The sequence below is a fragment of the Seriola lalandi genome, unplaced genomic scaffold (genome assembly GCF_002814215.2).
Source record: "Seriola lalandi dorsalis isolate HSWRI2012SDOR001 ecotype SW California unplaced genomic scaffold, Sedor1 jcf7180002054549, whole genome shotgun sequence".
NCBI lineage: Eukaryota > Metazoa > Chordata > Actinopteri > Carangiformes > Carangidae > Seriola > Seriola lalandi.
In genome coordinates this window covers 390,651-405,658 of record NW_019525102.1, presented here as the reverse complement: position 1 = coordinate 405,658, position 15,008 = coordinate 390,651, and the positions used below count along the sequence as shown (strand labels likewise).

The 15,008-nt window shown below is 43.4% G+C and overlaps 1 protein-coding gene across 1 annotated transcript in view; it reads right to left on the bottom strand.

Moving 5' to 3' along the window:
- Positions 1-454: 454 nt before the first annotated feature.
- znf219 (zinc finger protein 219) overlaps positions 455-15,008 on the bottom strand; it is a 19,805-nt gene continuing 5,251 nt past the window's right edge. The window contains exons 2-5 of the mRNA XM_023415406.2: positions 10,758-10,839; positions 8,128-10,480; positions 7,792-7,938; positions 455-5,896 (exon numbers count right to left, since the gene is read on the bottom strand). Coding sequence (XP_023271174.1) covers positions 4,710-5,896; positions 7,792-7,938; positions 8,128-10,477 — 3,684 coding nt within the window. The 5' untranslated portion in view covers positions 10,478-10,480; positions 10,758-10,839 and the 3' untranslated portion in view covers positions 455-4,709. The remainder of the gene's footprint in view (positions 5,897-7,791; positions 7,939-8,127; positions 10,481-10,757; positions 10,840-15,008) is intronic.

Here is a 15,008-nt window from a genome sequence, read left to right as displayed (position 1 = left end):
TGCGCAGATCACTAACCCGACCCCTACCCCTCACCAATTTGCTAGGTGGCGCTGTAGTGGTCTTAGGACTGCGGTCCTGAGAGTCCTGAAACTGCAGCCTCCGGTACTGCAGAAACATTACTGGAGTGATCAAGCTGTAGGGGAGGAAAGTAGAGTCCTTCAAAATTCCCCAATTCCATGCAGTTCTGCTTAAAGCCACAAGAGGGCTTTAAAGCTCTTCTCTAAAAGTTGTGGTTTCTTCTGCTCGCTGGGAAACAAGCAGTGTAGTGTGGAGCAGCTTGATTCAGACTGTGGAATGTACTGCAGCATCCCAAACTTCCCTCCACATAAACAAGACGTCTGGTGTTTCATGCAGTCACATGATGTGTTTACCATCTCAGATTATGTCAAAGTATTTAAAGCTTAAAAGAGAAATGGCATCGGGTGCAGAAAGACATAAGAAAGAGAGACTGGGTTATTTTTGTTTGTGTTTATTTATTTCTAATGTGTTTTATTTTTTTTATTTTTTTATCTGTCCACAAAGTCATATTAGTCACTACTATGTTAGATCAGTTTTCCCTCACTGCAATGGCAGTCAACTACACAAGAGCCCAAACCCAGCATGGCCCCCTCGCCTCACAAAGATTTGTCATTTTTTCCCCCCAAAAAAAAAAAACCTTCTTCAATATGATCACAGAATAAACGCTGTATTTAGAAACAGCTTCTATGTTTGCCATTAAATTCTAATCGTATCCTTTTGGTGAAATATTCTGATTCAAAATCAGGAAATAAGGTGCAATTTTCACATTTTCACACAAGTTGTATTCAGTTGAAAGAATGTGCAAATCCGAAGAGAGAATTCTTTTTTTTTTGTGGAGAATTTTTTTTCTTCTTTTTGAACTTTTCTTCCCACTCAACTCAGATAAAATTAAGGATGCCTTTTTGTGTATTTTCATGAACTGAATGAAGTGAGCTCACCTTTGTTTTGCTCAGTTAATGGATGTCGGTGTCAGATGTCTCATATAGAAGCTCCTCTCAAAAAAAAACAAATGGAGAAACAAACCCTCACCACTGAGAAATTTTCTTAAAAGCTTTCGCAAGAGCACACAAAGTGATTATAATTATGTGATAGCTTGGAACAATTTAATCTAAAAATCCAGTGTGTCAGGTGGCACAAGAAAACAGATGTATGTATAATCTGACTTCTTTAAGAGAAATGATCAACTTTATAGATCCATTTTCATGTAACAGATGGTTTAGATAGACCATTGAAGATGTTATAATGAGTTTCACCTGTTTTCTAGAGAAGCTTCTTCTGATTCAACACATGAGCTAAAATCTGTTTCAGAAATATACCAGGGCAAAACACTTAGTAAATAGGCAAAATAGTAAAGTTTCTCCAAAATTAAATGATACCTTCAATAGAATAAATGATTGGCTCAAGTGCTGCTTCAGACTTTCAGAGAGGAATTTCCTTTCTCTGAATTTTCTCTGCACATTTTTTTGGAAATCTGTCCCCACTCGGGGGTTTTTGTCATTTGACATCTAGGATGATTGGCAGGCATTTTTTATTCCCGTCTGCCGGTGGGAGGAGAGGAAGGGACCATCACTCAGGTTTGTGCTCTCTTTAAAAAAACACAACATCTCTAGTGCTATCTGTACAACATTCAACAACACATTTCTCTTGTTTTTTTTTCTTGTTTTTTTTTTTAACCATAATGCCAAAACAATAATAATTATCATTATAAGAAGAGCATTTTTCCATCTCAACGGCATTGAACAAACACCACACAAACTGAAATAAAAATCTAATAAAGGCCTCAATACCAGATAGTACACGTCACCTTCAAGTGGTGCTAGAGATAGACAGTTTACGGACGAGAGAGGGACACGGAGGAAGAGCAAGCGTAAGAGCGAGAAAAGGAGAGAGAGAGAGGGGCTGAAGAGAAAGTATGGGAAAAGAAGACAGAAAAGGAAAAAGAGGATAGGTGAATTATTGTGTTTTCTCAAGATGATACATGCTTTAGAGTCACATCGGACATGTTTTGGCACCTCATGAGATTAAATACAATATTCATTAGTCTTAGACTTGGGCTTTGGTTTACCAAGGGTTAGTATTAAGACCAAAAGTAGTCTAACCCTACATCTATAATGATTTTTTACTTGTCTAAGGGTTAGGTAGTCCTTTCTTTCAAGAGTCTAGCCATGCTAGATTGTAATTAAGGCCTAGTGACCTTGTTTAAGGCCGAACGGGCCTGAACCGTAGGAGAGAAACATGGCATGAAAACACCTTCCCCCAGGAGAGAGGGGTCAGGAGGTAAAGACACGAGAAAAAGATTAAGAAAATGGGCTGAGGTGATGAAGGAGAAGCGGAAGAGAAATAGGGGAAAGGAGGACAGTGGAAGGACAGAGACAGGGAGGAAGAATAGATAGTGTGTAGATATAGGCTAAGTGCTTTTGGTGAGTTTTACAAAATACACCAGGAAGTGCTTGAAACAGAAGGCACGGTGGCATTGACAGTAGTTGTTAAGGAGACACCACTAAGGGACTTTCACTACAAAACTCATAAGGTGCTCTAAAAAGAACTTAGACACATTAATGCACATTAAGGTGTGGTTGCAATCAAAGGATACCCCATCAAAAAGTAGTCTAAGTAGATAAATAATGGTTGTTAGCCAGCGTGAAGGGGATATTACTACCTCACTTTTTTTTTTTTCATAAATATACCTTCAAGCCACAAGAATAATAGATTGATATTTTTGAATCTATAGCAGTAGGTGTGTTTGTGTTTCCTCAAAACTGATTTTGAACCTTCTTTAACAACCAGTTCAGGGGTTGGATGTCTGATACACTGATCAACCGACTGACCGATCTTGCTAATCGATGGGGTAAATCTAATGAAACCACAGCTTTACACGTTTAAAAAGACAACAGAAAGTGACACCTTCCATTGAAAAAATGTTTGGTCTATCCATAAAGTCAAAATAAAAACAACTACTTTGGGAACTCAAACCTTGCACAGTGCTCTGTATAGACATTCCAACTAGTCTTAGCTCACAAACATTATAATCAATATTACCTATATTGATAACCTTTTTCTGTAAGCATCTTGAAATGAAAATAAACAAAAGTCTGCTTTTTTTTTCTTGTCTTTACAAAAGCTACACATATTCTACTGGGATGTCTATGCATTTGTTAGTGTTTTAATAATTACTCCTACCATTGTCTTTTCTTTTCTTATAAAAAAAAAAGAAGAGAGGGAATCTACTCATCTAAAAGACACCGTACCCCAAGAGCACAGTAAGTTTCTCAGATTAAGTCCTCTTTGTCAGGGATACTGCTTTCTTTTTCATTCTCTACCTTGTATCTTCTCTCCTGTGGAGAAAATTTTAATTGTTTTTTTTTTTTTGACACAGTTGCTAAGTCTCAGTCTCTTTAAAACGATGTGTCAGTTGATTGTGTTCGGGGGCTCGAGCGACGTCCCTACGGCCCTCAAACAGACTCCCGCTCTGTGGTTTGTTCTCTTCCATAAGTCTACGATGACCTTGAGTTGCCTTGGCAGCCCCAACCCACATCCGGCACCACTGTAAACACTGAATTTTGAACCATGGCCCCCTTTTTTTTTTTTTATCGCTTAGCCTTTGACCTCTTTCATTGCATTATACATCACCTACTTTTTTGTTTTTAGGCTGAGCCACAAACGGCTGCCGTCTGTGTCAAGGACATCACGCTACGATGTAGCATTTCTTTTACAACTTAACTATTCACAACAACCTAGAACCACTTTTAACAAATATACTGTACTTAAATTGTTTTAAACTGTATATTCAGATAAAATGAATGACCTAGCAGAGCCTTGATGCGCAGGAATACCAGAGACTCTCTTGATAACATACAGTACATGAACAGGCACTAACTGAAAAAAAAAAAAATATTACAAACTTTTCTTTCTGTTTTTCTTTAGGACAATCATCTAGAAACACTTTTCAGACAAACAAGGCAGTGATATACAGTTGAGAGAAAGCACATGGCCTGCAACAGTTACCTCATGCCTTAATTTAATACCAAATAGCTTAGCTGAGGTTCACAGCTTGAAACGTTTCTAGACTAATCTTTCCTCCATGTCTGCATGGGTTGAGGAGGAACTTGAAGCTTAAGGTTTCAAACTGTTCAATGGTCAGTCAGGAGAGCATCTCTTCACAGCTGGCTTCACCTTGGTCAGTATAGTAGTCTGGGAGATACAGTCCATTAAAAGTGTGGAATAAATGCATTGCAACGCACTCTGGAATGATGCAGGCTCTGCCCGAGATCTATTTCTTTCATTTATCAAATAGGAGATCATCTTAAAAATCATCCATCTTGGAGTGAAGGTTGGAAAAAAAAAATAGAAAAAGTGGCCTACAAAATCCTGAAAAGACGCACCCATGCTCTTTTGTACAGGAAGTTCACTGTATTTTGTGGTGGACCACACTGTCAGAACTGAAGAAGACAAATAATTTCGGAGGGAACATAACAGCTGTGATTTTCGTCGCCATCCTTTTCAAACCCCTCTGAAATTTGCTTTCAAGACTCCTCACGTCTCTCTTGAAATTAAAGTATAAATCTTCATTTAACCTTAAAACCCTTTTCTTTCTGCAAAGCTTCCCACCTATTCTTCTTCTTTTGTGGCAAATGTAGTTGAAAACATTAAACCCAACTCTCCAATTTAAATGGTGTTATCCATAATAGCTTTAATCTGTTAAGACTCTATCCTCCTCTCCTACCATGTAGTTGGAGCTCGGGGTTGGTGAAAGCACGAGGGACATCCTCAGATCCTGGTCCTGCGAATCCTCCAGACTGCTGTTTTCCAAATTCTCTTCCAATTCCTCCTCTTGGTCTTCTTCCTCCATCTCCAGCTTCTCCTTGAATCCCAGACCGTCTCTTACATTCTTGGATACTGAGGCCATGTTGGAGTCTGGGTGGTCAAGAACATCATCCAGATGTTCTGTTTTATCCTCAGAGAGCCCGTTGAGGGTCTGGGCCTGGGAAGAAGACCATTCCCCCAGGGGTGCCTGGGACTCAGCCTCACTTACATGCCTCCATATCCCCAAGGAATCAAGGTCGGAGTGATCCGTTCGGGGCTTGGTGGCCTTAGGGGCTCCATCATCATCTACGGTAGTCGAAGAGCCTCTTTTACGCCTGGACTTACTGGTGTGATTGACCTGCAGATGCATGGCCATCAGCTCTGCTGAGGACGTACGGAAAGGGCAGAACAAACACTGGCTCAGTTTGACCCCTGATGAACTATCACCTCCATCGACACCTCCTCCTTCCCCTACGTTCATGACTCCATCTTCTTCAATCCCTCCAAGGCCAGGTGATGGACGACGGGACAGATCCAGGGGTTCAAACCCACCCTCGTGAGTTGAAGGTGCAGGCCCTTCCTTGTCATTTGATGGCTGAACCATTCGGCTAGTAGTAAGGGGCTTACGCCGGGACACTTTAGGGGCCTTCGGAGGGGGAGACTCCCTAATCCAGCCTCCTTCCATTCCACCTTGGTAAAGGGCTCCCATCACCCCAGACAGATACCTGTACTGGGTCTCCAAGTCAACATCCCTTAGAGCCGCCAAGGCCTTTCGATGCTCCCGCTGGTCTGGAAGCCCCAGAAGCCAGGACTGTTGGCTCGGCCGAGAGGAGGGGCTGTCTGTCGGGCCTCGATTGACTGGGCTGTGGTTGATTTGGGATCGGCGCTGCTTGCCTTGCCCAGAGGATCCGGAGGTCAAATTGTTGATAGTGGAGGTGAGACCGGCAGAGGAGGAATTGGAGGAGGCTGACAAGGCGTTGCGTTGCTCCCTGTGGTGCCGCTGGAGGTGGTACTTCAGCGAACCTGACTGGGTACCCGCATAGTCACAGTGGGGACATTTGTAGGGTCTCTCACCTAGAGAAAATAGGATTACAAAAAATAAGATTGGAAAAATGACATTGGCACCTACCAGATCATCACCCAGCATATGAATGGAAAAGCCAGAGAAAGCAGGCTGGTAAAAAAAAAAAAGAAAGTACAACGTCATGTGAAAAATGATGAAAGACCACCCCCATCCCCCAGGTGAAGCTGAAGGGCCATTGAATTAGACTGTTTTAGCTCATTTACCACAAATCGCAGACACTTAACATTGATGCTAACCATTTTGCAAAATTAAATGCAGATCTGAAGTTCACTGTGATGGATTACACAGGCAAGTTTCAAGAGTCTGATAAATGGTTTTCATACCATATTGAAAAAAAAAAAAAAGCTAACGGCTGGCTGAGAAAAACACATTCAATAATCTGAAACAACACAGCGTTTATTATTACAAAATGGCCAGCAGTGTTATTTTAGGAGCAATATTTTCACACGTACAGTATGGTAAAGCAGTGTTGAGGGGGCGATGTAGTTACACGTTTTAAAGGGAGATGGCAGTATTCCATCACCGATTAAAAATGACACTGCTGGGAATGATAAAGTGGAGGGGGCATCATGCTGGAGGCATATCAACAGCAGGATATGTATTACATTTGAAAAGCGTAAATGATATTATTCACAGGAACAAAAAACTGATCACACAAGAAAGACACAGCAGACACAGCTCTATTGATGAATGCAGATTCACATGCAGTGGTGAACAATTTGATTTTATTACTGGAGCAAAATATAATGATGGGATAAAAGTCTCAAGGGGCAATGATATTCTCAAGAGGACCGTAATATTAAGAGTATGAGTAAGTATTATAATTTGATGCCTTCACTCAAATTACTGACCATGTGCTAATCACTTGATGGCAAAGAGACGCAATAGTGCATGAGAAGAAGAGATATATGCTATCATGAATAATATAGCTGTGGTGTGATGGGTCCTGTCAGCTGTACATGAGCACTCATGATGGCAATACTAAATAGATTTCATTTAATGCACTTTGGGGCACTGTTTTGCTGGAAAGACTTGGATGAGCTCCAGATACCAGTTGCTGGAGATTTGTAGCATCTCAAAATGGTCTTGATTTTGATCAAATACATCCAGCGAAGGCAAATAATAAAAATGACAATGACTCATGCTGATAAAGTCTTATGAATATGGATCGTTAATTAGGAGTGTGAGTGAGTGCTGTGAGAGTTCTCATTTTTCATTAAAGTCCTACTCACTTGTCACCAGAAATTCAGTATGTTTTTAAATTTTTGTTTTATTTCTTGAATCTTGGAAACGCAGGTTAGAGTCAGTCTGAAAGAGTCTGTCTCGTCGCCCCGTGTCTCGGCTTTACTGTCAGAATAGATTGGCTTGCTTCAAAGACCAGGTCAGAGAATGTGAATCCCAGGAAGATTAAAGGCAACAAATGTTTTTTATAGAGAAATCTGTGAGCATAGACTTGATGTCATGATGAAATGTAGGAATATACGTTATCTAAAAAATACTAAGCCAAATCAGATTCACTTTATACAATTTAGATTTGGGCAAATCAAGTCAGAGAAAAATGAAAAAAATGACTATTACTTGAGAAAAAAACATTATATATATCTTTTTACAGAGATTTTGCCAGTTGTATTACCTGGACTGGCTTGATTTTTTTTCTCTTTCAAAAATCATTGTTAATATACCCTCAAGCAAGGCACTTTGTGCAGGAGTTGCTCCAGTGGAGCTGCTCAGTTGCCTGCAGTAGAGGGCTATGATTAGCGCTGGCCAGCTCTCTGAGGTGATGTGTAAAAAAGAAGAAGGTAGCGCTGCTCACTGAACCCTTTCTAGGGATTTATAAAGGTTAAAAAAGTAAATGTGGTTTGTTAAACTCACAGCAGTTTCTCACCTGTGTGAACTCTCAGGTGCACTTTGAGATGGTGTGAAGAGCGGAAGGCTTTACCACAGTAGGGGCAATCTTTTATCCCTCTGCCGCGCACTCGCTCCCTGATGGGAACTGAAGGTATGGAGGAGACTGCTGTCAAACCGTTTTCTCCTGCAAGTGGAGAAAAAGGTGGAAAAAATGTAAAGATAATAGCTGGCGTGAAGGGGCCCCATGAGAGCTTCTATTTACAACTGAAAAGCAGTAAGAAAATAATATACTCTTGTGATAATAATACCATTACATGTGAGAAAACAAACACAACCCAAAAGACTAAATAGATTAAAGCGGATGTGATTGTACCTTTGAAACTTGAGATGACTGAGTGAAACCCTGTAGTTGTTCCTGCTTGTTGCGATCCACCACTGTGCAGTTTTGATTCCTGTCTCACTTCTCCCGTTTGTTGGGATCCGCCGCTGTGTAGCTGAGATTCCTGTCTCACTTCACCGCTGCCTCCTCTTCCTAGCCCCACTCCTCTACGACTACCACTTCCCTCCTCCTCTCCACCACCTCCTTTCTGGGGTCTCTGAGTGTGAACGCGAGCATGAACCACCACCTGCTGCAAACTGCGGAAGAGCTTTCCGCAGTCAGGGCATTCCCATGGCCCTCCTGCGCCTCCAGACTCCTCCCTTGGATCCAGGCCTCCAAGGTAGGCTCTGACTTGATCAGCCTCAGTGATCACAGAGCTCCGACTTGGGCCTCGCTGACCTTGCTGCTGGCCTCGCTGGTGGGGTCTCTGCTGCTGCTGCTGCTGCTGCTGCTGCTGCTGAGCAACTGCCAGGCTGCGAGCCACCAGTTGCCACCAAGTTGCCTGGTCCCCTCCTTCAGATACCGATGCTGCAGTGTCACCTGTGCCCCTTGCTGCTCCCCCTCCTCTTCCTGGGTCCCCTCCTCCTGGGCCGCTAATCCCACCACCACCGTTTCCCATCTCTGCCACCTGAGCCACGGCCTGAAGTCTCTCCATGCAGCTGGCCCCACTACCATCACTGGGCAGCCCCAGGTAGCCCAGGATGGCTGATTTGCTCGAGCCCATACCCATTCTGCCTCCAGTGTCTCTGTCTGACCTTCCTTGTCCACCTCTGCCACCTCCTCGCTGGGCCAGAAGGAGGCTGGAGTAGAGGGCATTCAGAGACTGATTACTTGCAGAGCCTTTGGCCTGCTGCTCAGCACCTGGTCCCCCAAGAGTTCCCAGTCCAGCTTTCAGCCCAAGCTTATTGAGATGTACTTTCATGTGATTTTTGAGGAACCAAGGCTCCTTGAAACCACGGCCGCATACCTGGCACTTATGGTCCAAGGAGTCCTTGTGCTTTCGCATGTGTCCTTTGAGGAACCAAGACTGGGTAAAGCGCTGTCCACATGTATCACAGCGAAATGCTGGCAGTGAAGAGGCTGCAGCCCCTGTAGCAGCTGATGTCATCTGTGGGGTGCTTGGTGCTGGGGCTGGGGTATGGGTCGGTGTGGGCACAGGGGTGTCGGGGGTCGCAATAATTGGCCTGGAATTGAAGGACGGCGGTAGAGCAGGTACCTCAGGGGAAGGGTGGCACTCCTGCAAGTGAGATGCCAGGCTCTCTTCTTGGCTGGCGGAGAAAGGACAAAGAGTGCATTTATACGGGTTGTGGAGAATGCGGACATGTCGCGCCAACTCCGAAGCTGTGCGGAATTTTCCTTTGCAGGCATGGCAGCGAAATGTAGGCGCTGTGGGCGTAGATGCGCCCTCCCCAGTGGTAGAAGAATAGGGAGAGGTCACAGAAACAGGATCCTCTGTCAGTGGAGGGGTCAATGGTGTGCTGTCATCCAGCAAAAAGTTTGGATTGTGGTCTGTCTGTAGGCCTTCATCTAGACCTTTGACCTCACCATCAACATCCTCTTCTTCTGTGAGATGCTGGATGAGAGTCCCTGGCAGTAAACGCTGGTTTGTGTGACCTCTGTGATTCTGGATTATGTCTTTGTGGTTCTGTTGGACCTTGAGTTGCTGCTTTAGGGGTGCTGAGGGGAGTCCAGTCCGGTAGAGAGCTGAAGCCCGGCGGTCTCGGTCCAGACTGTGAGCTCGGGCGTGAAGAGACAAAATACTTTGGAATCGGAATCTCTTCCCACATACGTGACAGGGAAACCTCAGCGCAGGCCCTGATGAGGCCCCTCCCACTCCAGGTATCGCCCTGGTAACAGTATCCTTCTGGAACAGCTGGAGGTCTAGCTCGTCGTTGCAGTTTCCACTCTGCCCTGAAGAGAGGGCCAGCTCAAGGGCTCCGAACCCAAGGAGTGGTGCTGATGGCGTAGCTGGGGGAGAGGTATCTAAACAAGGGCTGCATCCAGCTTCTTGTCCCCCTCCTCCTGGGAACAAAGCCACTGCTGGGGTCGGGGATGGAGGAACTCCATCCAGCCCTTCCTCGTCATCTTCTTCATCAACATCGTGGTGATTGTTGTTATTGTCCTCGTGGAGGGGGAAGGGAGAGAGGGGGAAATAAGGCGTGGTGTCTGGGCTCTGAGGAGAAGGTTCGGGGCTGTGGATGGGCAGGACGACAGGGCTGTCAGGTAGAGAGAGCTGGGTGTGAGGAGATGACGCCTGGGGGCTGTGGTCCAGGGACGGCAATGTTGGGGGAGACTGGGGCTGCTCACAAGAAAGAGACAACACACACTCTGGCGGAGAATCCATCCTCTATCAGTACAAAACAGAGAGAAAAGTAGACAGACAGATAGTGAGTGGGATGATGACTTTAGAGGAGTTACAACTTTAAAAACGCAGAGGAAAGGTTAAATTTGCATGTTGCGCATAATTATCTTTAACTGCAACTTGACCTTGACCAGATCTGGAAAACAGCCAAAGAAATAAACCATTTACTGTTTACCATTAACCTAACAGGTTCATATGTCTGTATATGAATGCAAATTGTATGTACAGTATGTGAGTAAGTATGCAAACAGTAAAGAATTACCAGCAGTGTGTGTGATATTATGCCATTCTTTATTGTCTCGGCTGATGGACACACTTCTGTGGCAGCCTCCTCCTTTGATTTTCTGGGGACAAAAACAAACTAATGATCAATGATGATAAATGAGAAACTCAACTTGAATCTGAGTTATTTGCAATCAAAAATCCTTTAAAAACACACATTTTAGCACATTATTGCAGCTGTAATCTAACGAAAGACTCGAGTAAATTAACAGTATCTGTGTCGATGTAGGCGTAAATGCTTTTGAAATATTGAGCAATGAACTACAGGTAGCAGATTTTTGTCAAACAGGATTAAACATTAATTTGCACTGATATTCTTTGAATGTATTCCATCATAAAGGCTAAAAGCATACAATCAAATGCACACTAATTATAGCACTGGTTGTGTTTTAATGCATGTAAATGTTAACTACAAAGCAAATTTGATTTTGATCTTCATGTACTCTTTAGTCTGCTTAGGTGTATGCATGCGCTTGGATGTGTAACAGGTGTACACCTGTTCTGCGTCCTGCATGTGTTCACTATGCACTCCGGCATACTGTTAGCACATATGGGATGATTAGTCGGAGTGTGAATGTGCATCAGCTTGTATCTGCGTGGGTGTCCGTGTGTATTTAGGAGTTAAGGGCACCACAGGACATGGACTGTCCCAAACAGGATGGGCGCGCGATGTTTTGACTTCCCCACACGCCCTTCCTGTACACTCATACAGTAGCAGCTTTTTGCTTAAATCAGAACTGCAGACAGACACATACAGTATGCATGTACTTATGCACATCAGTATCTCTCAATCTACTGCCTGGGTGTGGTGCTTTGACCCATACACTGCTTAGTCATGACTTGTTTAAGTAATCTACAAATGTAAGCTTATTCTACTGTTGTGTTTACTGTACTGCAACCGTCACCGTAGATAACAGAGTCAGCTAAAATGTAAAGCGTGATATACAGCATATTCGACACACAAGCATTTTGGCAAGCACGCTCACACATCCAAATATTTTGAGTGCACAGCAGTTTGCATCTGTTCGACTGGATTTATGCACATAGACTGTTTTTGTCCATCATTTGGTGGAGTTGAGAAGCAGCAGAGGCGTCCACAACAAAACAAAAGGTCATCAATCATTGTGGCAAAACAATGGAACATCTGTGTTCGCAGGTGTGTCGCCCATATTTGTGTTCATGCGGCGGTATGGTCACATATGTGTTTATATGATCTGTTGGATTTGTGTATGTGTGTGTTTGTGTGTGTGCGTGTGTGTTTGTGTGTGTATGTGTCACTGAGCCTGGATGACAAAGAGATTCTCATGTAGCCAGTTGACATTTTAGCTCAGCTATGACTCACAGGGATATCACACCATATCAATCACATAAACACACACACTCACACACAACCACAGACACACACACGCTCACACAGAGTCCTTTCTTAATCCACCATTATTGTTCTTTCTCTCCCTGTCTTCCTTTCCCTTCTGTCTTTCTCTCCTTGATTCATACTCCTCCCATCCCCCTCTCATTCTCTCGCTCCCTCCCTCCGTCTATTATTCACTAATTTTCTTTCATTCTCTCCCTCTCTCTTTCTTTCTCTCCTGCAGTGTTGCCAGTTGGCAGAGTGCCAGGGAATGCTGATATCAGCTGGTAGATTGGGCCCTGCCAACATGGCGAAGAGCAAAAATGAGAAAGGCGGCAGACAGAGAGAAAGAAAGAGAGAGACAGAGAGAAACATACAGTGCAGTTACAAACTGGGCAGCATAAAAAAAAAACATTGTCAGAAGCCATGTGAATGAAAATGATTTAATGTGATTGCCAACATGGTGTTGAGGGGAAACGGGGGAGAAAAATAGAAAGGGTAAAGAGACGGACATGCTGGAACAGAGAATAGGAGAGAAATCAGAGTGGTGGAGTGGCAGGCTGGGGCTTAACATGAAGACAGAACAACAGATTTAAAAATCATTTGAAAAGTCAACACACAGAAATATACAACCAAACAGACAGAGAGGGACACAGAGAGGGGAAAGAAAGGAAAAGAGGAGACTGGCTATCTAAATGTATCTGCAGCAGTGTTAAGTCTGATGGCATTATCATATGAATATCACCATCACAATGCATTGTTCCACCGTGACGATGGCTGTCGCCAACCACCAGCCCTGTCATGCCAATAAAGAAAATTTGGATAGATGGACTGAGGGAGATAAGGTGCAGCAAAGGATTCAGGGAAAAGGGGGGTCGGGGGTGATTTAGGGACAGACATCAGATTGGAATCAGGTGGAGAAGAAGCACATAAAACCCAGGTGTAAATGAACCAAGAAAGGCAGAGAAGAACCAGTCAAATAAAGCCACCTCCGGACGTGGTTGGAGACACATTTGTCCACAATCAACCACCAACAAATGCAATTCACTCCCAATCTGCAAAATTGCACTCAGAAATTGCACACAGATTGATAGTGCAGGTACTCAACCAGGTGTTAACTATCACATTTTAAAGGATGTGAATAGGGGAAGTGCGGCAGCTCTGCGAGAGACGGAGAAATCAGATTTTAAAAGTGCATCATGGAAATGCATTTTTAATGTGATCCATTTAATTCATGCTGTCAATCTTGACGTGAAATGCATGTTGATAACGGACACATGAAAGTGTGAATAGAAAAAAAACATATTTTCACTTGTATTTCTGTATGTCTGCACTTTCCCTGATTTTTTTTTATTTATTTTTTTTAAATTTCCTGGTTTTTCTCTGACCCTGAAATTTGCAGTGTTCGTGCAGCGGTGTAACAACATTGCAAATCCCGCAGTAATGACAGCTTAAAAGCATATTGTTGTTGTGTTAAGTATTGCCATGATGTTGTCATTACAGTAATTGCCGTGTAACTTTGTGGGCACTGAGATACCTGATTTCAAGCACTGAATTATCTCAACTGGAAATTAGTTTTCAGAACAGAGGTCAATATGCTAGCTTTCTTTTTTTGGCTCTAAAAAGAAAAAAAAAAATTTAAGTGCTGATAACATCTTTTGCACTTGTGTCACAAGGTGTGTGTGTGTGTGTGTGTGTGGGGGGGGGGGGGGGGGGGGGGGGTGCTGAGTCATACATTATATCCCTGATAAATAGTTGCCAAGGGAGTAGGAGCACAATATGTTCAGACAAGTTTATTTTTGGGGGGTTTTGAAGTCATTGTGTAAATATCCACTGAGTGGTACAGCTTTATTGTGAAGGCAGTCGGTACAGGTTCGTACATGTCGGCAAACTACACATCATAATTGTAAATGTGAGGGTGTGAACACCTTCCACTCTGTGTTTTTACCAGTGAGTATGTGTGGGCAGGAAGCGCTATATCTGCTCAGCTTTATATTAATGATATGAGTGTAAATGTGTGTTATGGGTTGCATATTAAGTGGGCTTGTGTATGTCCATTGCCCGTGGCACTGGATTGCAACCTTTTCTGCCTTTTTGCCTCTAACTTTTTTTTTTGTTGCCTTTGCCTCTACTCGCAACCCATCATTACAGTTTGCATAATGAGCTCTTAGCAGTGTGATATCTTTAGATTGTTTCATTTTAATGATGATTACAGACCTGAGGAAATAAAATCTCCTCATTTCACGGGGAAAAAGATCAACTTTGAGAAAATATAGAAAATACATTGTGCATGTTTTTTCATAATCATATTGTGACCCCACCAACTTATCTTGTGACCCTTTAGGGTGGGGGGCTGAACTCAAGGTCAAGAGTGATACAATAACTACTTTTGTTTTTGTCTGTGCCAGTGTGTGTGTTGTGTGTGTGTGTGTGTTTGCGGCGCATGTCCTCTTCCATGTACCTAAAAATAAGCATCTCCAAGGTCTCAGGCCTGAGCCATAGGGTGAAGTGTGTATCTGGAGGCTGTGTATGTCTTTTGTGTGCATGTGTGTGTACTTCTGTGTATCTTCCTTCCTGCTGTATTACTTGAACTCTCATGTGATAAAGTGTGTGAGGTGAGGTGTCCTTTGGGGATAAGTGGGTGTATGAGAGACTGACCACAAAAAATGTGTATGAAAGACAGGATGAGCAGTTGAGGGAGGAAGAGAGGGGGAGTCCGCTCTCTGTGCGGTACAGTATAATTTGGGCCTGTGGTTTTTATCGCGTGGTCACGTGGCAACTTCCCCACAGACGGTATTCATTTCCTTTACTTCACCTTTCCCTGAACCCCCCTGCTTCACTTCAACTTTGTCTGGCTCGCGCTCTCCACCCCCCCACCCC